The 23,949-nt window shown below is 44.7% G+C and overlaps 1 protein-coding gene and 1 non-coding gene across 3 annotated transcripts; one reads left to right on the top strand and one right to left on the bottom strand.

Moving 5' to 3' along the window:
* Positions 1–379: 379 nt before the first annotated feature.
* On the top strand, positions 380–18,652 carry PCMTD2 (protein-L-isoaspartate (D-aspartate) O-methyltransferase domain containing 2). 2 transcript variants are annotated; one of them, XM_069546607.1, is made up of 6 exons: positions 380–584; positions 4,605–4,935; positions 8,840–8,942; positions 9,781–9,952; positions 13,689–13,812; positions 15,926–18,652. In XM_069546607.1, exons 1-6 carry the CDS (start codon positions 498–500, stop codon positions 16,303–16,305), a joined length of 1,197 nt encoding a protein of 398 aa, XP_069402708.1. In that variant the 5' UTR covers positions 380–497; the 3' UTR covers positions 16,306–18,652. The 2 variants fall into 2 exon arrangements, with proteins under 2 accessions (XP_069402708.1, XP_069402709.1); XM_069546608.1 differs by having other exon boundaries at positions 485–678.
* A 4,705-nt stretch (positions 18,653–23,357) lies between these two features.
* On the bottom strand, positions 23,358–23,429 carry TRNAC-GCA (transfer RNA cysteine (anticodon GCA)). The gene has a single exon. It is a non-coding gene; the product is annotated as a tRNA-Cys (tRNA).
* Positions 23,430–23,949: the final 520 nt, after the last annotated feature.

Below are 23,949 nucleotides of genomic sequence, written 5' to 3'. Positions count from 1 at the left end.
GGCAGTGAAGCAGTGAGGGTGGGTGAGCAGGTATGGGAGTGGACCCTCGCAGGGGTGGGAACGCCAGGGGCTCCTGGCCACTTCAGCTCTCCCTGGCCTGAAGCCATTGGACTTCTCTTGGCACAGCTGGATGCTTCCTGTCTTGCAGATCTTCGCTTGAATGTCCCTTCCGGGTCACTCAAGCCACAGTAGCCACCACCGTGCCAGTTACTGTCCATCGCCTCTGTTTTCATTTCTTCCTCACCTGTCGCCCCCCCTCCTGGAAGGTCATTTCCATAGGAGTGAGCCCTGCCGGTCGTGCTCACAGCTGGGTCTTGGCCCGTACTGGGGCCTGGAAGTGACAGCGTTCACCTGCGGCTGCCCTTTGACCTCCGCATTCGAGCAGACAGGCGGAGAGCTCAGGACGCGGCTCCAGCTGCGCGGTTGCCCTTTTGGGCGCTGGGCCGCGGCGCACGCGCATTAGGGCCGTTACGCGCGCAGGCGCAGTGGGGCGGCGGATGTTTACAGCGGCAGAGGTCGGAGCCGGGAATCGGCAGGCGGCGGGGCGAGGGGCTCCCGGGCGAGGGGCGGCGGAGGAGCTGCAGGTGCGTCCGGCTGCCGGTCCCGCGGGCTGGCCGAGGCGGGAGGAAGAGCCGCCAACGTCGCGGCTCTCGGCCCGGCCTGCGGGTGTGGGGAGCGGTGCGTCCTCTCGGCCCCTTCTCCCTTCCTCCCTCAGCTCCATGCCTTCCCTCCCGCTGGGCGCGGGCTCCAGGTCCCTTCCCCGGGGGCGCTTCCTCCTCTCCGAGTCTTCCGGTCCTTTTCCGCTGCTCTCGCCCCCACCCCAGCATGAACGCCCCTCCTCATCCCAGGCGGCTCCCCTCCCCTCTCCCGCCCTCTCGGGGGTCAGCCGGCGCGGGTTCCCGGGGGTGTCGAGGTCTGTCTCCGTGCGCAGTGCTCACACCCCTTGGGTTGACTTAACTCTGCAGACGCGCAGCTCGTCCCTAAATTACTAAGTAGGAAACATTTGCCGTTAGCGCGGCACGTAAAGAGTTACCGAGGTTTGAAACAGGTTGTGCCTTTTCAGAAGGTGGAAGAGTCTGTTGAGTTGACCCAGCCTTGGGGACTTGGCTTCAGGCAAGACCTGGAAGAGGTCTTCAGTTGCGAAGGGAGCTTTCCTGGCTGTGGTGCCTGTGTTTTGTGTTTGCCAGGGCCTGTTTCCCCACTTGGTTTATGTGCCTGCTAACGTTTTCTGCGTCTTTTTGGCCAGGGAGGGGCTGAAGGAAGCAACGGCATTGTTAGTGTTGGGTAGACCGGCAGGTTCCTGTAACTCAAGTCCGCACTTGCCTCTCTTGGGTGGGAGGACGGTCGAGGCTCCTGAGACCAGCGCCTGGCCTCTCTGTGCTTGCACTTGGCCGGGAGAGACTCCTTGTTCTGACAGTGTCGGTATTTCCAGCCTCGATTTTAGAAAGCTTTCTTGTGTGTTAAAAGAAATTCTCTCCATCCAATATGTGCCCCACTGCTCTGGTTTTTTCAGGCCCATGAATAGTGTGTATATGGCAGACTTTCAAGTATTTGAAAAATCCCTTGCGTTTCTTGTAGGGGTTCTGGTTTTCACAATGAGAAACGTCTCCATTTCTTCCCTTATTCCTCCGGCAGGAGGTGTGATTTTGCTTTCGTCTCCTCAGCTTATCTTCCACCTGAGTTACTTTGTCCATGTTGCCCTTAGTAAGTAGCCTGATAAGTATAGACTTGAATCTTGGCCCCCTTATCAGAGCTTCATTCTGTGTTAACTGGCCCCGTGACAGCCTCTTTGGCTACCAGTCTGAGACCTTCCTACTCTTGCTCAGCCAGCTCCTCCCCGTGCCCTTGCTGTTGGTTTTGGAAGGAGCAGCCTGAGAGTAAGGTTGTCCTGCTGGGCAGTGCCCAGTTACATGGAGTGTTGAATTAACAGTTGCAAAGTGTAACCAGTCAAGCATCCAGAAAATGATATGCCATTACTTTGAAAACTTGGATTAGAGTGGATTATAAGTCTAGATTTGGTTTGTCAAAGCCATCTCTGAGGTTGTTGTTGGTGTTTTTGGTGGCATTAGAGCTGATCACATTGATGGTTAGTAATAAGCAATGATTGTTTTCAGTGTGAGGAAGTGTTAGGTTGCCAGGCAAAGTTAATAATAAATATCAGATCCTACGAATGGTCACGTGCAGCCCACTAGTGGCAGCAGATAAGGTTACCACATAGTTACTTAGCCTGTTGTTTTGGATAGGGGTACCAGTGTGTTCAAAGTGAAAGAATTTTGCTCCCTTGAGAATTTTTCAAAGCAGAATTTGGTGTAGGGTATAAAACACAGGCCTGTGTTTGAATGCCAGCTCTCCTTACAGACTGGTGTGTGATCATGAGCAAAGTAACTTTTCAGTCCGAAGTTGCCTCACAATGTTGTGAAGCCAAAATGAGGTCGTGACTGGCAGGTGGTGCCTGTAAAAAGATTGTAGTTATTTTTACTAAAAAGCTAGCCTTTGCATGTGGATTAAACTCTTAAAGTGAGGCAAAGGTGAAAATAAGGGATAAATACTTGGTAGACAGTGAAACATACCCATCATATACTTGGTGTTTGCTTTCTAAGGATAGAACATTACACTCTGGGGGCTTCTAGGTGAAGAGGTGGCTTTCACCTCCACCCTGGAGGATGTGTGAGAGCTAGACCTTCCCCTGAAGCAACCACACAGGACTCCACTTTTAACTAGTGACCCAAATCTTAGGATGATTGTCTTAGCCTAGGGGTATAGGCATTAGCCTCAGAACTAAGTAGTTCATCCAGGATTGAATTTGACCTCATTAACACTTTATCCTCTCTGGCTGAGTTAGTTGGTGGTGGTCTGTAACCACCAAGGGCTCTGAAACAACTTAAAAACAGGGTGAGAATTAAATAACTGAGCCATCCTAGTGATTTGAGAAGTCTCATATTCTGCTTTAAAATCTTGACGATGAAGATGAATCGCTCCAGTCATAAAATGGAAGAGTGCTTGTGTTAAGCCCCCACCTTTCACACACTTTGTGTCCTTGTGAGAAGCTGAAGATTCATGCATGTGGTCAGTAACTTTCATTCCTGGGGCATGCTCTCCCACCGCAGTTGCTAGTTTTGTGTGTGTGGTGTGTGTATGGAATTTTTCTAGAGGTAGTATTTGTGATTCTCGTTCTGCTGTTAGAAGTCCTCAGGATTGTGAGAGAGAAGCAAGCATAAACTTTGTAATAATAAAAATGTAACATTATGGACATCATCCTGATTCAGAAAATATATCAGCCTTTCTGATGTCAGTTTTTTTCTTTTTTTCCCCCTAGCAGTTAATATAAAGTGTTTTGTAAAACATTTTCCATTTTATATGAAGTGAAAGTTGCCTGTGGTGAGTATAAAATTGGAGTTGTTCAGGAAGAGTAAAACCTCTACAGATGCAGGATCATTTTCCCTAGGAATCAGATGAGGATTCATTGTACTTTAGCAGTTGGCTCAGAGAGAAGTGTGTATTGATACATTGTACTTTAGTAGTTGACTCAGAGAGGAGGACATGTTACTTTTTCTTCTTGAAGGCAATTTGGAAGAGAGCAAAAATGTCCTTTTTATTGTTGAAGAGGTGAAATGGTGGTATGGTAGCTGCTTCTCAGGAGTTGAGGGAATTCTAGGAGTCTCCTGCTCCTGAGCTGCAGCCTTGAGACAGTTCTGTATTTGTTAAAATGAGGTGTTTGTCACAGTATGTTCCAGGGGGAATAGAGTTTTGTGGATGTTGTTTTGGCCTGAAGTTTTACATCAGAACATCCAAGTCAAAGATTGAATGGTTTGCTTGACTTGATATTTATGGGCATGTGGGACCATGCATTGGAGAAGGAAATGGCAACCTACTCCAGCGTTCTTGCCTAGAGAATCCCAGGGACAGGGGAGCCTGGTGGGCTGCCGTCTATGGGTCGCACAGAATCAGACACGACTGAAGCGACTTAGCAGCAGCAGCAGGCAGAATATAAGACAACAGTTGAATTTGAATTTCAAAGTAACAGTGAATACCTTTTTAATATTCATTGACCTGAACTTAATTTTTTTTTGCTTTTAAAGATTTATTTACAAAAGATCTATAGCACTTGAAATATTCAAAAAAGATCCTTCTTAGAATGATTTTTTAGTAAATATATCTGCTCTCTTTTCATGTTTACATTCAATTATTTTTTCATATGTGGAAATATCCTTGTTAAGAGAGGTATAAGCAAGATATTTTTAATCCTAATTGCTTGACTTTCTAGAATGATGACTTAGTAAAGTCTTGAATTCTTTAATGATGTTTTTAAGTTGTCAGCTGTGTGTTAGGTATCACATGTTCATTTGTATTCAGTTGATATTATAAGTTACAACTTACTTTTGGATGAATATAATTAAATTTGAAATTTAACTTTTTTTTTTGTTCTGGATCTGGCATCCTTGGAAGTGGAGGGAGGTAGTGTAAGGGGCTGGGTGTTGAGTAAGTATATTCCATCTGTGTTATTTTTAGAATTCAGAATCTGAAATTGTTATGTGTTTAGGACTTTTATTGTTCTGCTCTAACCTTTAATGTGAATAGCTCTTTTGAAAATTCTAAAACTGCAGCTTTGCCTGAGTGTGATCTCAAAGATGGGAGGCGCAGTGAGTGCTGGTGAGGACAACGACGAGCTGATAGACAATCTGAAGGAGGCGCAGTACATCCGCTCTGAGCTGGTGGAGCAGGCTTTCCGAGCTATTGACCGTGCAGACTATTACCTCGAAGAATTTAAAGAGAACGCATATAAAGATTTAGCATGGAAGCATGGCAACATCCACCTCTCTGCTCCGTGCATCTACTCGGAGGTGATGGAGGCCCTGGACCTGCAGCCTGGTCTCTCATTCTTGAACCTGGGCAGTGGCACTGGCTACCTCAGCTCCATGGTGGGGCTCATCCTCGGTGAGTCTGGCTCTGTCTCATGTGCAGGAGGGAGAGCCTGCTGGCAGCCTGTCCTTAGTGGGGGCCAAGTTGTAACTGCCCTTGGCCTGCCTAGCCATCATGGTATCTACACAGTTCTTGGGTTGGAGGGTAATGGTATTAATGGAGAAATTGCCGTAATGAACAGAAGAGTCCCTCTGGAGCTTTCCTATTGCCCCCACCTGTACCTCCAGCATCTGACCAGCACAGCCTCCTCTTGGACAGCAGAGGACCTAGAGATTGTATAAATCTGGACGTTATGGTGATTTCTCGATTAATATAATCACTCAGCGTGCCTGTCATTGTCTCTAAACTGGAATAATTAACTTTAAAGTCCCTGGCAGTTTAAGTTCTTCCAAGCAGTTTTTGTTTTTTGTTGTTTTAATACTAAAGGAGTTAATACTTGTAAGTTATTTTCAAATGTATTCCAGGGGTAGGAAAGATTTCACAAGTTATGCTGTTTGAAGACATTTAGCCTGTTTTCTCAAACAAGTGAGTTGTGAGATTATACATGGAAACTGACCATTTTAATACTGAAACATTGTTATCAGATTACTGAAGATTTTAAAGATTCCTACCTCATGTTAAATGCGGTAGTAGGGGACAGGTGTCTGTTTTCACTCAGGGTCAGGTGAACAGTTCTGTGAGAGGAGGGCCAGGAGCTGCTCTGTGCTTTAGGAAAGGGCACTGCGGGGGAAGTGGCCTGGTGCCCCTGGGTGGAGGAAGACATGGCTGGCCCGAGGCTGCTGGGGTCTTGGTACACGTGGATGTTGGAACTGACAAGGTTTGCTAAATATCTTAATTTTTTGGCTTAGGTATCTTAACATTGTTATCAAGTCAGTGTAAGAGTCTGAATATTGGTGATTTCTAGTAACAGCTTAAAAGTCAAGTTTAATCATTAGCAGCACATTACAGCATTGTTTCTCTGTGGTTATTAGAGGCACTTTAGAAAACCTTAGTAGTCACAGTTGCTTTTGTGGGTATGGAATGAAATTTTTGGTTGCTTTATAAGTTCATATAATTCAGAATTTGGTAAAGTTTTGAGATTCTGATCATCTGACTTTGGGCTATAAAATATAAATTTGGGCTATATCCTCAGATTATTAAACGTGTAGTTTTTTGTTTTCTTGTTTTTTTTTTTAGGCTAAATGCTTTTTGAACTTGTCTTGGATTGAGACTGCTTTGCAAAAAGAGCTCAGGTTTTTCATCATTCTGGAATTAGTGAATTGTAATTCCTGCTGTTGGAGCTGAAAATTGGAGGAGCTAAGGATAAGGTGGTATTTGAGGGGAGGGGGAGGGTTATCAAACTGATTAGATTGGAAATGCTATTAGAAAATGAAATGCTTAGGAAAGGGTGACTTAAAGTCATCTTCAACTGACCTGGTGCATTTGACGTTCTCTAGAAGTCATAAGGAAACAGCTTACGACGGATGTTGTCACTTGTCTTTTCTGAGCCCCCACTTTCTCTTTTCTGGGGGTTTTGCTGGATGTCAGGGAGGAGAGTTCTGAAGGAAGGAAAGCTGTGTTTTTGGTCGTAATGGACACTGCGTGCTGCTTTGATGTATTTGAAGGCAGTAACTTGAGAGTCTGATTTCACGGGTAGAATCTCGGATCTTGAGGGAGGATACAGACCCTGGACCGTTTTCACTCTGTGTGCCGTAGGTCTCCCTCTGTGGTTTATTCAGCTTCATGCTGCTCACTGCCGAGGTGAAGACTTGCTGGTCTCCCAGTGCCTGCAGTCTTTCATGTGGCTTAGGGTGACCTGGGGTCCTTACTCTCTCTGCCCTGCTGCCTCTCTGCCACTCTGCTGTGCTTACGTTGCGACTCCTTGCCTTGCTGAGGGTGCTCCTTTCTCGAGGTTCCAGTTGGCAGGACGGCGGGCGGCGGGGGGAGAGAGAGTGCTTGTGAGCTTCACCTGACGTTGTGTGGCGTGGGAGCTGCTCTGTCTGGGGGGCCTTGTGGGACCAGCTTCAGTGTTGTGTCCTTGGTACCACCATTCTGACCCGTCCCGTACTTCCTCCTCTTTCAATCATCTTTTTACTGGAGTGGGTCAGGGGATATGTGTCGTTACTTTGTTTCGTGTGTCTTGTCCTCAGTAAGAGTCTAACAGAGCTGAGGGGCCAATGAGAATATGATGAGGGGGAAGTCAATGCATGTTTTCTTGACCTCTGGCAAGTGACCCAGAGAGCAGTGGGATTGGACAGGAAGTAATGGGGATGTGGTGTCATAAACAGTGGAAGCATGACTTCTCAAGTAGGCTGTGTTTTGATGAGAGGCGGTTTTAGCAGCCACTCTGCGTGGGAGGTGTTGAGAAAGGAGAGCGGGTGAGTCGTCCGGTAGAGGCAGGGAAGCCTGCGCCGGGGGAGCTGCTGCACTGGGAAGGGCCCAGGTGAGCAGTGGAAGCAGAGACGTGTGTGCAGTGCACAGATGGCTGCATTTACCAGTATTTCTGTTGGATGTAGGGTTGTGTTACACTGTGACTTTATATGTATGTCTTCTAAATAAAGCCCTACATGCCGTGTTCATTTTCTCATGCAGATTTTTAAAAAATCAAGGTATAACTTATCCATAGTAACTTGACAAAGTTGCATGAAGAATGTATGAATGAAGTACGAAGCTTGATAACTTTTTACATCCTCCTCCATGTAAGCACCACCCAGAACAAGATGCAGAGTAGAATCTGTGCCCCAGAGGTTCCCATGGCCACCCCTCCAATAGTAGGACCCCACCCCCTCGAGGGGGAAGTATACTCACCTCCATCACACAGATGAGTGTTGCCTGTTTTGCCCTTCATACAAATGGATTCTTAAAACCCAGAGATTCAGTGAAGCTGTTTTGTGTCAGTAGTTCTCACTGAGATTTAACCCGGAGGCATTTGTATGTGGAGGAAGCACTTTTATTATTAAGTGGGCTCCTAACTTTCTCATAACTTTAGTTCAGTTATTGATAAATTTCTTTCTTTTCTTCATTCTTTCATTTATTTGGCTGTGCTGGGTGTTAGTTGTGGCATATGGGATCTAGTTTCCTGAATAGGGATGGAACCTGGCCCCTTGCATTGGGAGTGTGGAGTCTTAGCCCATGGACCACCAGGGAAGTCCCTGATAAATTTATTTTGATTAAAAAATATTTCATTGTGACTTTGGAATTACAGTTTTATTTTGATGATGATTAAAACTATTTTTTGAGGATTAAATACCACATCTGAGTGTTTGGGGAGACCTTTGTTGGAAAAAAGACCTGTGTCTACTTTCCTTTGCAGACACGTTTCTTCTTTAATTCATTGTGCTATTCAGTCGCTAAGTTGTGTCCGACTCTGTGTGACTCCGTGGACTGCAGCATGCCAGGCTTCCGTGTCCTTCACTATCTCCCAGAGTTTGCTCAAACTCGTGTCCATCCAACCATCTCATCCTCTGTTGTCCCCGTCTCCTCTAGCCTTCAGTCTTTCCCAGCATCAGGGTCTTTTCCAGTGAGTTGGCTCTTTGCATCAGGTGGCCACAGTATTGGAGTTTCAGCTTCAGCATCAGTCGTTCTAGTGAATATTCAGGGTTGATTTCCTTTAGGATTCACTGGTTTAGTGGCACTTGTAACTGTTGGTTTCATACCTTGGCTGTTTCACCGAAAAGATGATTCTTTAAAAGTTTGAGGACAGACGGTCAAGGCTTTAGGAAGCTGTGAGTTGGTAGTGCCATGTAAGGAGTATTAATGATGTGGTGAGCAGAGGCTAGTCTGCATATTTAAAGAATGGATTGGGTGATTTCGGCCCAATAAATGTGAATTTCTGTAATTATGCATGTCCAGTGAAATGTGTTGCAGTCAGTGAAATAGAAATAAAGAGTAGGGGTTCTTGTCCTGTTTCCATATGTTTTCTTATTCTGAAACCTTTTAGGCCCTTTTGGAGTGAACCACGGGGTAGAACTCCATTCAGATGTGACAGAGTATGCAAAGCAGAAGCTGGACTTCTTCATCAGGACAAGCGACAGCTTTGACAAGTAAGAGCAAAACTGTCCATGGGTCTGGGTGTCAGTTATAACTTAAACTTTGGATTAAGTGGAAAGAAATCAGTTTATTATTGTTTATGTTCTGGCAGTTGTGATTAAACTGTGGCAGGTGAGTCAGTGATATGTGTGTATATGTTCTAGTTATTTAAAAAATATTTTGTGTTTTTAAGGACCTTAAGTTTGTTTGTTTTTTTAATTATGATACCTAAATAAAGGTAATTTATCACCAGTGTAAGAGAAGGAAATAGAATGTTAATTTTTTCTTAATTTTCATGTTTCCAATAGAGGTAGCATTTTATCATGTACTTGTTTCTGAAATGGAATTGTTACAGTTGTCTTTAAATGTACCATGCAACTAGCTCTTGCCATTTTAAAACAAGGCATTTAAGTTCTTATTTTGGGGATTAAAATTTTTAGAAAAACCAAATATATTTTTTCTCTTTTTACTCTGTTAGTAGATCTTGAATAAGATATAAAGCAAGATAGGATAGTAAAAGATAATGAAGATGAAAGATTAAAAAAAAAAGATGAAAGATAATAAGATAATCATAACAGCAAAGATAGTGATATGCGTGGAGCTTGGGTGACTTAAGCTTGGATTGTGTTTATGATACTGACTTTCATAATATTTTCTTTGGAATTTCTAGAGTTCTGTTTATTACTCACGTAGTTCTTTCAGAAATCTGCTATCCCAGCTTCTGACTCTTAATTTTATTACGTCGCTGTGGGATTGTACAGTGAAAACATAACCTATGTTTAACGTAGATTTACTATATAGGCTTGTTACAACATGATATATTTAGTTGTGGAAAACATCTTTTGCTTTCAGGTTTGACTTCTGTGAACCGTCCTTTGTTACTGGCAACTGCCTGGAGATTTCTCCAGATTGTTCTCAGTATGACCGGGTGTACTGCGGGGCAGGCGTGCAGAAGGAACACGAGGAGTACATGAAGAGCCTCCTCAAGGTCGGGGGCATCCTGGTCATGCCGCTGGAAGAGAAGGTCGGGTCCTCTTGTAACCAGCGGTTTTGTGCCCTCAGCTGCCTGCTGAGGTCTGTTCGGGGGAGTTGACAGGCATTTTCCTTCGTAACTCTCGTTACAGATCCCTTCGTCTTGCAGATGAGGATCAGGCTAGAGAGATGGCCAAGGTGGGGTGGGTCCTGAGGACTTGCCTAGGTTCTGATTTGACTTACGTTGGAAGAGAAAGGACACCTGAATACTTGGCCAGCAGTTACAGGGTCCTTCCTTATTTAAGATCTTGCCTGGTCTTTCTTTCTGATGCCAGCAGTGTGACTGGCCCTGATCCATTGTTTTGTTAAGGGCCGTAGAATGATACCTCCTCATTCTGTCATTTCTCTTCATTTGGAAGCCAGAATACGCAGGTGGAGAGAAACACCCTCATTAGTTATTTGTTTACCCTGAGGTATACTTTATAAAAGGAGGTGCAGGATAGATTCTGATTCTTATTAACCTTTGTTTATCAGTTTTTCTCAATAATTGGTTTTCTAGCATCTGCCAAAGATAGTGACCAGTGAGGTTTTGGTTGATTTTTTTAGCAAAATGAATTCATGCAAAATTGTGACCCTTATCAGAGTTCAGACTGTCTCACTTTGGCCATGGCTGCCTCTCCACATTGGCCCTTGGGCTCTGCAGCCTCAAGAATCTTTGATAGTTTTGTTAGTTTCTGGTAAGAAGACGTTCCAGACTTGTGTACTTTTTTTTTTTTAACCACAAACTTGGAATTAACTCTTTCTGAAAATGAATAATCCCTGTTCATTTTCAGTTTGGTGGGAATTGGTGTTTAGACCACCACAGCTGGGATCTCCAAGGTGCTCGTGGATCTGTATTCGTTTTTCTGATGGACCACTAATGCCTGGGAGTCAACTGCCATCCACCGCCCCAACACACACATTTTTTTTTTTTTTTGCTTTGATGTTTTGGAGAGAATAGACACCATAAATTCATATCAATTCTTCCAAATCAAGATCAGGACCAGGGTTTTTTTTCCCTCACATTTTAGTGTTATATCAGTAGCACTTTTTTCTCAAACCGAAAGTCCTGATCCCCAACCACCCGGCTTACTGTTTATCTGCAATGCATGGTGTAATCAGCAGCAGTCTTGATTTCTGAAACTAGTGCAGGATTTTTCTTGTTTTGTCAGGGAGTGGCTTGGGGGCCTCACTGTATTGTCCTTATATTCCACTAGAGATGTTCAAATCACTGTCTTAAGTTACTGGGAATCACACCTCTGTGTGAAGTTATGGCGCCAGCCCCAGAGAACTGCTCATTTGTTTTCTTTTCAGTTTTGAGAGGTTGCCATTTTGGGGATCACAGCTTCGTAAAATAGTTGTAAGATTCCAAAGTCTAAGCAAGGAATACTCAGAATTTTATTCTGTGTATATCCCCTCTTCTCTGCTCCCTTCACCTGTAGGTGACTTGTTTCTTGTTTGTTTTTGGTTTATCTTTCATTGAAAAAGTAGAAGCTAAAAAAATTTTCAGTGAGGGTACACACTTTTTTACTCTCCACCCACCTGTTCATACATATGAGAGTTGATAATTTTAAGTTTTATACATCATTTATTTTTTAAAAAAGTGATGTTCCTTATAGCTAGAATTTTTTTTTGTCCCTGTTTTAATAAAATTTTTGTTAGTGTGTAAGAATGTGGCTTTTCAGATAGGTGTGTATAAGGCTGTGGCTGTTTTGGATAGGGGTGTGTAAGGCTGTTGCTATTTTGGATAAGGGTGTATAAGGCTGTGGCTGTTTTGGATAGGGGTGTGTAAGGCTGTTGCTATTTTGGATAGGGGTGTATAAGGCTGTGGCTGTTTCAGATGGGGGGTGTATAAGGCTGTGGCTGTTTTGGATAGGGGTGTGTAAGGCTGTTGCTATTTCGGATAGGGGTGTATAAGGCTGTGGCTGTTTCGGATAGGTGTGTATAAGTTTGTGACTGTTTCAGATAGGCATTTGAATTCTTTCTAGCCTTTCACTGTTAGAAACAATGCTGCTGTGAAGAGCCTGCATAGACCGTGGACATTACCTTGGTTTTGTCTGAATTTTGATCTCCTGCAGGAGTGCCTGACCAGAGGGTGTTTAACCTTGGCCATTTCAGAGGCAGGTTGCCAGGAGCCGGTTCTTATTACTGTTTTAGTAGTTTGCAAGATAGGGCCAAACGTCCCTGTGTTTGCTTTTCTTTCTCAGAGTATTGATTTAAATACGTATTTACTTATACAGATGAGTTTAGAAGTCTGTGTTGTGTTGCAGAAATACATTGTGTTAACATCTAGATGAATGAGGGATTGAAGGCATCTTTTCAGTATTCATGCAGATGAATACTCCAACATGAAATAGGGATTTATAGTTTTGTTTACAGGTTTACACATAGTTTACTGATTATATTCAAATATTTCATCTTCATTATAACTAGAAGTTCTCCTTTTAAAAAATTAAAAAAACAAAGATTTTGCTGGTATATAGGAATGTGGTGAGTTGTTGATGTTTGTCTAGTACACGGGCACTTAGTTCTTTCAGTTCTGAGATCCAGGACACAGAGTCTTAGTTTTTAGAGGATTTGCTAGCTTAGATATTTTTAGATGAGAGTGCAGTCATCGTGGCTTGTCAAAGCTGACCAGAAATCCTCCTGTGAGCTGTTCAGGCCCTTCAGAACCTGGCACAGTCATGGAGCACGTGCGTGGCCGTGTTGCCCAGTCGAGTTCTCGTGGTGCTCCTTGTACTGTGGTTCACAGGAACCATCTGGCTGACCTACACTGCAGCATGTCAACCAGACGACCCTGTGTCCCATGGGGGCTGCTTCCCTGGAAGCATTGTAGGCACATCGATGAGCACCTCCGAGAGTGAGGCCAGGTGCCCACATCCAGGGTGGCCCGCTCGCCTGTGGGGAAGCAGCGCTGGTTTGTGATGGGAGCTGCTGTTCGGTGGGGGCAAGGTGGTCTCTTCTTGTAGCCCCATCCCCACGAGCAGCAGCCAGGCCCCAGTCTAGGTGGCAGGTGGTTGTGTCTTCAGTGACTTTTACTTTAGAATCACCCTGGTCTCCCTACGTTCCCCCTACAACAGTGACTTTGGAGAGTCTATAAGAAGCTTGTCTTATCAGATTCCCCACCTTCCTTCTCTCATTGTTTCCTTAACTTCTGTACTAGGAACTGGAGTACCTTTGCAAGAATATCGCTAAGTTAGGTGTCGTTCTGGTCATGTCACATCAGAGGCCTGTGTTGCCAGGTGTTTTCATCTTTAGTGTCTGTGCTTTTTTAGATGTATATAGGAATGATGGCACCTCACTCCATGCATTGGAGAAGGAAATGGCAACCTACTCCAGTGTTCTTGCCTGGAGAATCCCAGGGACAGGGGAGCCTGGTGGGCTGCCGTCTATGGGGTTGCACAGAGTCGGACACGATTGAAGCGACTTAGCAGCAGTAGCAGCAGGAGTGATTATATTTAAATATAAATTGAAAGTGAAAGTAAAGTGAAGTCACTCAGTAGTGTCCGACTCTTTGCCACCCCATAGACTGTAGCCTACCAGGCTCCTCTGTCCATGGGATTTTCCAGGCAATAGTACTGGAATGAGTTGCCATTTCCTTCTCCAAGGGATCTTCCCAACCCAGAGCTCGAACCCAGGTCTCTCACATTGTAGACAAACGCTTTACCATCTGAGCCACCAGGGAAATCCAAATATAAACTACCAGTAGTCAAATCTTTTGAATATTCTCATTTTAACCTCTGGGACAGCTGACTAAGATAACGCGCACTGGCCCTTCCGCTTGGGAAACCAAGAAGATTCTGGCTGTCTCCTTTGCTCCGCTGATCCAGCCCTGCCAGTCCGAGAACGGGAAGTCGAGGCTCGTCCACTTACGTGAGTGCAGAGATTCTTACTTACCTTTTAAGTCTTTTTACTCTTTCTAGAATTTGAAGGGAAACAGAATTCATCAGGAATCTTTTAATATTGAAGAGCATTTTTCCACTCACTGAAGCCTTAAAGTTTTACAAGTGATTTTTAAAAAATCACTTGAAATCATTTAAAAATTATAATTGGTTTTTAGCTTATTTTGAGTTATTTTAGGTCATTTGTGCTTAAATTCAAGGGTGAAAAGAAGCTCTCTAGAAAGAGAAAAAAATAGAAGAGAAGCATGCGCTAAGGCAGGGGACTGTCAGCTGGAGGACCCGATGTGTGCAGTCAGGTTGTGGGAAGCACTGGGTGGGCAGGTGCTTAGACCTGAGTTCATCATGTAGGTGGTGGAGCCTGTCCCGTATTTTAAGTAGAAGATGTGGCACCTCTGGACTCCTGGTGGTCAGGAGAAGATGACTGTGTTGAGTGCTTGCTTCCCTGAAAATGCCTTCAGAGCAAGTAGGCAGATGTGACCTGCAGTGGGGAGGGCACTGCTGTCCAGAGCCTCTGCAGAGTTTTGGAAGGTGAGGGCTCAGGCTGGACCTGAGACCAGTGTCTTGGCCACGCTTGGACAGGATCATGATGGGATGGAGGGCACCGGAGAGGCAGGTTTTAAGGCCAGGGCTTCAAAGCAAGTGTGGCCCAATGAACAACTATGATGCTATTTAGGGCTCCTGAAGTGAACATTCCAGTTATTTGTAACTTTATCTCCTGGGCCAGAGGTTCCTAGACTAGTAGAGTCACGTTGATGAGCGTCAGCTTTTGGATGGATAGGCAGGTGATCAGACTGTGGGCAGGAGCCAGTCAGGAGATCCTTGGGATTTTCCAGGCAGGAGATAAAGACCAAAGCCAAGACGCTGGGCTCCAGAGCGTCAGGGACTCAGGAGGCACGCAGGGCCTTTCTGAGGCAGGATGTGGGAGTCAGAGCTGGTTGGCATGTTGTGAAGGTGGGTGTGTGGGAGGCTCTGACCCCAGTCAGGCCTGGATTGGAACCCAGGGAGCCTTTGGCTGCTCTGTGTTACCTGAGGCTATGGGATGGATGTCAAATCAGGGATCAGTAGGCATAAGCAGAGGGGAACCTCTCTAGGGAACATGCCAGGCTGGGTGGAAGAGGAAGAGGCAGCAGGAGAGGCTGGGGCCAGGGGGAAGAGGTGGCTTCCACCAGTGGGACGTTGGGGTGAGCTGGAGGCCAGAGCTGGCCATCGGGAGGGCTGAGAAGGCATCCTCGGGGGTCACAGCAGGAGGAACGCCGAGTGGCATTGGAGCAGGATGCTCTGGTGGGGTGTCTAGGAGCAGGTGAGTGCCAGGGCTCCTCCCATGTCAAAGGAGCCTGGGGTCCCTATGGGGCAGCGAGTGCAGAGCCAATTCTGTGAGGGCCTCTGTGGTTTGGGTAAGAGATATTGCAGGCAACAGGAGCCCTCTCTATAGTGTGGGTTATTATTTTTTGGAGACGTTAGGTTCAAGGGGTAGAAAGTGAAGCTCATTTTCAGTTTATTTAAAACATAATTGATAATAATTCTTCTCCCCTCAGAAAAACCCTTATATTGCCATGTAATTTAATTACCAGATTTTATTTTTCCTTGATGTGCTTTGGGAGTTTTGTTCCTAAAAATGTTTTGGAACTGCTTGTTCTCTACTTTAATAAAAAAGAAACAAATACTTAAATTTCTGATATACTGTGAAAATATTAAAATAGATACAAGAATGCTGGAGCCCCATGGTCACTGTATTTCTGCTGGATGAGAAAATGCATCAGTGAACACGGCAAACAGAGAAATGAAGCCCGATGCCAGAGGACCAGACTCTGTAACCCTGGTTCTGATTCTTCCACTGACAGATTATCCGAGCAGTGCTGCTTCCTTTTCTTATCTGATTTAAGGGCCAGTTTATTTGAAAATATGTTTTGAAAAATACCATATGAATGCAAATTAGAGCATAGATAACATTTGCCTCCAACCCTTTCCTATTCTTGTCATGTGTTTGTAAATGCCAGGGAATGAAAATGAGGTTAGAATTTTCTCAGGTGTCTAGACCTTATGATGTCACGAAGGTGAGGCTGAGTCTTGTTCTTTGCACGCAGCACCCCTGGCGGTTCGCAGCCTCCAGGACCTGGCACGCATCGCCATCCGGGGCACGATTAAGAAGGTCATTCACCAGGAAGCAGTGAACAAAAATGGAAATGGACTGAAGAACACTCCCAGGTTTAAACGAAGGAGAGTTCGCCGCCGCCGAATGGAAACGATTGTCTTTTTGGACAAAGAGGTCTTTGCCAGTCGGATCTCCAACCCCTCTGATGACAACAGCTCTGGAGACCTGGAGGAGGAGCGGCAGGAAGAAGAGGTGACCACCCCGCCGAACACCAAGCCTGAGCCCCCGGTGAACTTCCTGCGTGAGAAGGTCCTGAGCCTCCCTCTGCCAGATCCCCTGAAGTACTACCTGCTTTATTACAGAGAGAAGTAGGTCTGTGGTTCAGGGGAGGAGAGCCAGTCTGCCTGGAGGGCCTCCGGAGCAGGCGCACTGGGCACGGAGGGGCTCCTCCCTGCAGCTTGTCTGTCCTTGACTGTCCTCCAGAGCGCTCGCCCCTCAGTCTGACTTCCGTGAACACAGTCCGCAAGTTAAGAATGTTTGCTCAGAAGGCCGAGAGTCCCCTGGAGGAGGCTCTGACTTCCCGCTCTCAGGAATCACTGAGGTCTGTGTGTGGAGGCGGCTGGGAGACTGTTCCTTACACGAGATACACTGCATCAGAAAGGAAAACTGAAGTTGAAATCGACCTGTGTTGCTTATAAAATGTGAGACAGAAAGCACAAGTTTCTAACTGTATAAAATCTTTTCTGAGTGGGACACGCTTGTGCCCAAGTTTGAATTTTATAGGATCAACCTTTTAATTATTGGCACTGAGTTTCACTCAATAAGTGAAACGGAGTGAAAATTTCACTAAATATTTCAGTTATCTGGAGTGAAGAGACACTGAAAAGCCCTCCGTTATTTTAAGTAAATTAATGAAATCTTATGTGAGTTGTCACTTGTAATTTAGAAAAAGAAAAATTGGGATGGGGGAGGAATGAAAGTATGAAATTGCCAGGTGTCTATGGAATTGCAGATTAAGGAATTTTTTGTGATACCTTTGTTACCTTTAAAAGAAGTTGAGTAATTCCATCAAAGAAAATCCTGAAGAAGGAAATCAGTGTCATGTTAAGAAAGAAGCTACATTGCTTGTGCTGCAGTGACAGAGATGATCATTGATGCAGCTTTGAGGTGACAGTTTCTGAGGCTCTGTCCTCAGAGCACATGGAAGGTACTGGGTATAGAAAGTGGATTGGGGATGATGTGGACAGCCCGTGGAGTTTTCTTCTGTTGGCTATTTTTCTGTAATCACATTACAGTACTGACTCATAGATTTTATCTTTTATAATTCTGGAGAAAAAGATTGGTTAGTTTTGTAATTTTTTTTAAAGAACAAACATAAATGATCAGTAGCTCTGTTGTAGTAGAGTGGTTTTACTCAACAGTGATATGTGCAGTCCACCTTCTCCAGGCCTGTGTGTTGAGAGCTTCCTGTTTTGTCACGTCCCAGGTCTTGAAGCAGAGGCCGTCCTGTTAGTCGGGTGGCAGGATGTTTACAGGTGACACTGCTTCTTCCAAAACATTGGTTCTTGTCAGACTTTTCAGTTTCATCCAAAGACTAGTATAAAATCTTAATAGTAAATCCAAAATCAGAGTGCTGATGGAAGATTGATCATCCAGATATTATGATTCATTTTATTCCTTAGCTTCTCAAATGTTGTTGGAGTTCAATGCCTTTGTGGTTTCACTAGCTTCACTGAGTTCTTTTTTTTTTTTTCATTTATGCTGTTTTTTTAAATTGAATCATTTTGTCATAGAATACTGTGTACACGCATAGTTGGGGAAATGTGTACAGTGCCCTAAATTGGAACAGTTGAGCTGTTACAAAGAAGGTTTCTTCATTGCTGTGCTTACCTGCCTTTCACTGGAAGTCAAGCCTCATTCTTTCAGAGACAGAAGCATGAGTCATGTTTACTTGCTAAGGCTTCTGTTTGCAGCTCTTGTTGACGTTATTCTAATTGATTTGTAGAGACCTCTGCAGCACATGGACATTTTTGGACATAATGTTAAATAAGTGATATCTGAAATCTGTTGTTATTAGGTGGCTTGACTGAATTTTTTTCTATCATTGTATATGGATTTCCCTATTTTTTCAACCACATTTGCCTTTATGCTGGATTTTAAAAACTCTTTACAATGCATAAGACATTATTTTCCCCTATATATGTTAAACCCTTCCTAACATTTTGTATCTACATGTTGGTTTGTGGCTTTTACACCAGAATTTGGTTTAAAAAAAGAAAAATATATATTAAGATAGATAGATACTGAGTATATGTGAAACAATTTGGTGTTGATCTATATTATAAAGGAGAGTCATCAGTGAGCTTCCCCATGTATCTACCTTTCTGTAGAGTTCAGTATCAGTGCTTTCTGTTTTCAAAAACAGATGAATTATATAGTCTGTGTTGTCTGCATTGTAAACCATAGACATTGGCTGACTTTTATGTTTTGAGTAGTCTGTATTTTTATATGTGACTTTTGTCTTGAAAGTAGTAAAGCCATAGACATGTGCAAAACAAATGATAAATTTATAAATATTAAGTGTTGTATAGAAATCAGCTGTGTACTTGATATTTTTGCCAGTCTGGAGCTTTCAGGGGATTAATGCAAGAAATAGAAAACAAAGACTTTAATGAGCTGATACTCAAAAGATTCCAATAAAGGTCATTAAGACACGTTAGCCTTCTTGGAATTGCTTTTGTTTCCTGTGTGGAATTAAAATTCTTGGCTACTTTTTTTTCCAAAAAATCTTTTAAAGTACGTTTTAAAAAGTTAGCATCATGTGTTTTCTTTCACTGTATTATTGCTGAATTCTGTACCATTTTAGCACTCCTGTGGGGGGCCCTCGTTTGTAATTAACACAGGAAGTTGGAATAGACAAAGTCAGGCTATGTGAACATAGGTGTCTGTAGAGTGTCTGGTTAGTTTTTTGGTACAATTTCCCCATATCGTGAAAATATTAAATAAAAGATAACTGGATAATGGCAGCATATCTTATAGGGCCATAGAGGTGAGGGTAGGGTTTAGGTGTAAGGTTGGTTGGGGGTCAGGCCAGGGCCACGGTCCAGATTTAAGGTCGGGGTCCGAGGGTTGTGGTCCAGTATGTTTCAGTTACCAGGGTCTTCATGGTTGAGAAAAGGACCTCCCCTCACAGCCTTGTGGCTTGCCAAGAGAGACATTAATACTCTAAGCATTTGTGTGTCCCTCTTGACATCAACCATCCAGCGCTCTGTGGCCCTGCAATCCTTTGGCCTCCCAGTTGTCACAGACTTTTGACACTCATACTCATTAAGACTCAAAGATAAGGGAGCAACTGGGCCTCTCCAGAGGAGGTTCACACTGTGGTTGCCTGGTCTTGGGGAGCCACATGCACCCATGTGGGCTCTGAGAGCTGCCAATCCTGGATTCCATGAAATGGAATAACCCTGGAGCCTCCCACTGCGTCACTGAGCAAGAATTTCCGTACCACCGTGGCATGTAGTCTCTGCTCTTTGTAAAGAGGGGAGGAGACGGGATAAATGAGCAATATTGTTCTTGGGGCCTGGGTGAGAAATGCAGCCAGGGGGCAGGTGTGACTCCGGCGCCCCCACCACCAGGGATGCGAGTGAGGTCTGTGCCTTTTGCAAGTGAAGGGCTTCTTGCTGTTGTGGGAGGACCGCAAGGGCATTGAACAGGTGGTTGCAGCTCCTGACTCTCAGTCAGCCTTCCTTCCTTGGCCTTCATGTTCCACGGCTGTGCCGTAGGCTGTCAGTGATATGGAACCCACTGTTTTCCCTAAGCCAGCATCTGTCTCAAACCAAAGCCCAGAACCTCAGCTGTCCTTTTGGAACTTTGTTATCATTGAATTGTTTAAGCAGGAGTAGGCTTGTGAGACTACTTAGTAGGCTGGGAGTGGTGATATTATTCCAGATTATGTGATTTTTGATAATCAGGTTAGTGGTATTGTTGTTGGCCAAAATCTTGGCCTTCTCTCCCCACTGAAGCTGAGACAGAGTTTGGAGGAAATAAAAAAGAGGCTTTAATTCTCAGCTGGCGGAGAGGGGAACACAGTAGACTCGTGCCTCAAGAATGGTGCCCCCCACCGCCCCACCCTATGAAGAGTCTAGGGGCTTATATAAGGCAAGAGCTCACAGTCAGGAGTTGGTGATGAGAAACAAAGGTGATAGGATCTGTATTTCTTCTTGCATTTTTTTCAAAGAGTCAGAAACTGGCTTCAGTAACCCAGTAAGTGAGTCTGGCAGTTCAGTGGCTCTGCAGCCTTCTTTCTGATGCGTAACTACAAGGGGAAGGGTGTTATAAGGGTAAACACCAGATGGGGATGTATTTAGCATAGAGTCCAAGGGAAAAATGTGAATTGTAGCTCCCACAGAGTTAGGGGGCAGAAAAGCAAACTCAGTTACACACATTCAGAAGGAGGAACTAGGAATGTTCAGGCCTGCTCACTGTTCTCTTTATCTTCTTTGTGCTCAGGAAAGGAAAGGAGAAAAACTCATTGCTCTTTTTTTCCTTCTCACTGATCCTGCAGCAGTATGAGCAGGATTAGGATAATAATTTCTAGCACTGGAGCAGATTAAGATTTTGTACATAGTCAGTGCCATATGTATTTGATGCTGTAACTAAAGGGATAATCCAAGTGCTGTTTCACAGGCTGCGTTGTGGTAAAGAATCCACCTACAATACAGGAGACATGGGTTTGATCCTTGAGTGGGGAAGAGTCTCTGGAGAAGGAAATGGCAACCCACTCCAGTATTCTTGCCTGGGAAATCCCATGGACAGAGGAGCCTGGCAGGCCACAGTCAACGGGGTTGTAAAAGAGTCACACGTGACTTAGTGACTAAAACATCTACAACAACAAATACCTCCTGTAAACAGGTTGCTAACAAGTAAAACAGTTACTCCCTGAAATGTCCAAAGCCATCAGCATAAATAATATCTTCAGCTAAAAACAGAAGAAAGGCATTGGGAGGTGAAGTCAGTTATGGCAGGTTATGCAAAACACAGTAAAGAAGGGTATGATTGTTTGCAGATTTAAGTTGGGACCTCTCCACTGATTAGAGTTACTTGAGTTTTAATTATTCTTGTATTTTTGATGCAAAGAGGGATAGCCCTTAAATATGGAGATTTCTCTGTTGAAAATGTCCTTCATAACAGGGCAATTGCTACTTAGTTTTCTGAGATTTTTTTTTTTTCCGAAGCTTACTTAAAAATCCTTACACCAGAGAGGCATATTTTGGGGTGGCATATTCTGTTTGGGTTCCTCTCTGTAGCTCAGCTGGTAAAGAATCTGCCTGCAATGCAGGAGACCCAGGTTTGATCCCTGGGTGTGGAAGATCCCCTGGAGAAGGGAATGGCAGCTCACTCCAGTATTCTTGCCTGGATAATTGCATGAACAGAGGAGACTGGGGGGCTACAGTCCGTGGGATCGCAGAGAGTTGGACACGAATGAGTGACTAACACTTATATTCTACTTGCCTTGCTGCTGCTGCTAAGTCACCTCAGTCGTGTCCGACTGTGTGCGACTCCATAGATAGCAGCCCACCAGGCTCCCCTGTCCCCAGGATTCTCCAGGCAAGAACACTGGAGTGGGTTGCCATTTCCTTCTCCAGTGGGTGAAAGTGAAAAGTGAAAGTGAAGTTGCTCAGTCGTGTCCAACTCCTGGCAACCCCACGGACTGCAGCCTACCAGGCTCCTCCATCCACGGGATTTTCCAGGCAAGAGTACTAGAGTGGGGTGCCATCGCCTTCTCCTCTGCTTGCCTTGACATACCCCAATTTGCTTATGCACTCATTTATTGAAGAATATCCTGATTTCTTCAAGTTTTTAACTATTTTTGAATAGTGCTGCTATGCATAAGTTCGTCTTGTTTGCATTTGGGCATGGATTTTCAAAGCTATTTTCTAAATACTGAAAGCACTATTGTTGATCTCCTGCAAGGAGATCAAACCAGTCAATCCTAAAGGAAATCAGTCCTGAACATTCATTGAAAGGGCTGATGCTGAAGCTGAAACTCCAATACTTTGGCCACCTGATGTGAAGAACTGACTCATTGGAAAAGACCCTGATGCTGGGAATGATTGAAGGCAGGAGGAGAAGGGGATAACAGAGGATGAGATGGTTGGATAGCATCACCGACTTGATGGACATGAGTTTGAGCAAGCTCCGGGAGTTAGTGATGGACAGGGAAGCCTGTGTGCTGCAGTCCACGGGGTTGCAATGAGTGATTGAGCAACTGAACTGAACTTTTGTTGAATCCCAAAGTGAGGCTTGTTTAGCTTTGGAGAAAACTGCCCAACTGTGTTACAGAGTGGCCATGCATGTGTCCCACCAGCAGTGAGGAAGAGTTCCTGTTGTTCCTCACTTTGCAGCAGTTGATATTGTCATATATATGGAGTTTAGCGGTCCAAATTGGTGTAGTGTGGTATCTCTTAATTTGTAATCCCTTAGTGTTATGATTGGAGAAGGCAATGGCAACCCACCCCAGTACTCTTGCCTGAAAAGTCCCATGGATGGAGGAGCCTGGTGGGCTGCAGTCCATGGGTTTGCGAAGAGTTGAACATGACTGAGCGACTTCACTTTCACTCTTCACTTTCACCCATTGGAGAAGGAAATGGCAGCCCACTCCAGTGTTCTTGCCTGGAGAATCCCAGGGACGGGGGAGCCTGGTGGGCTGCCGTCGATGGGGTTGCACAGAGTCGGACACGACTGAAGTGACTTAGCAGTAGCAGTTAGCAGTGTTATGATATTTTAATCTACTTTTTATGTGATATTTACTATCTGTATATATCTTTTGGTCAGGAGTCTGTTCAGATCCTTACCCATTTTTTTATGGGGTTGTTTATTATGTTTTTTATGGTCTTTGTCTATTTTGAGTCTAAATCCTTTATTAGATATGTGGTTTACAAATATTTTTCTCCCAGTTTGTGGCTTGTCTTTAGACTTTCAGAATAAGGTCTTTCAGAGTAGAATTCTTTAATTTGATAGAGTCTGTAAGGCAAGTCCAAGGAGCCTGTGCAGAGCTGGATCAGAGGACCCCTGCTCGAGACCAGAAGGGGGTGTCTGGATCTCTAGAGGGGGGTTTGGGCAGTCAACTTTCCAATGTCCCTTTATGCCACAGCTGGGACACGGACCTGGAAGGGGGCCTCGTCTTTGGGAGTGAGTGGGCCCAGTGACCTTCTTTGCCAAATTTGAAGCAAGGCCTAGGTGGCTTCCTGTCTTTGTTGGTTGATGGAGGCTTGGAGCCATGTAGAAGTGAAGTGAAGTCGCTCAGTTGTGTCCAACTCTTTCTTTTGCAACCCCGTGGACTGTAGCCGACCAGGCTCCTCGGTCCATGGGATTCTCCAGGCAAGGATACTGGAGCGGGTTGCCATTTCCTTCTCCAGGGGATCTTCCCAATCCAGGGATCGAACCTGGGTCTTCTGCACTGCGGGCAGATGCTTTAACCTCTGAGCCACCTGGGAAGCCTGTAGAGCAGTGGCTAAAAGGTGGTGTTTGGCCTGATGTTGTTTGGCCTTCTCTAGTTTTGCCTGTTCTTCCCTGTTGTTTAAAACCTTAAAGGCTAAATGTAAAAGGTCTTGTTGAAGGGTTTGAGGGCCGCCTTCTGCCTTTTTTAGTTGGATATTAGGGGATGACTGGGAGATAAAATGGGTGTTAAGGACAGTGGTGCCCTCTGCTGAAGTGGGGTCTAATCTTGTATATTTTTGTAGGGCTTCCGTTAACCTGGCTAGAATTTGTGCCGGATTTTCATCTAGTCCTTGAGTTACTAGCTGGAGCTTATCAAGGATGATGGTTTTACGTCCTGCCTTTTGAAGGCTCACAATGAGGCAAGCAATCATATGATTACAGGCTGCCCACCCAGGTCTCTCTGCCTGATAATCCCAGTTGGGATCATCTCTGGGGACATGTGTATCTCATCAGCATGTGCCTGAGAGGCTTACCATACTCTTTCCTCCTCTTCTGGGAGAAGAATGGAGGAAAGTA

This window comes from Ovis canadensis, chromosome 13 (assembly GCF_042477335.2).
Source record: "Ovis canadensis isolate MfBH-ARS-UI-01 breed Bighorn chromosome 13, ARS-UI_OviCan_v2, whole genome shotgun sequence".
Taxonomy (NCBI): domain Eukaryota; kingdom Metazoa; phylum Chordata; class Mammalia; order Artiodactyla; family Bovidae; genus Ovis; species Ovis canadensis.
Note: the sequence above shows the minus strand (reverse complement) of the source record. Positions and strands in the feature narration are given on the sequence as shown.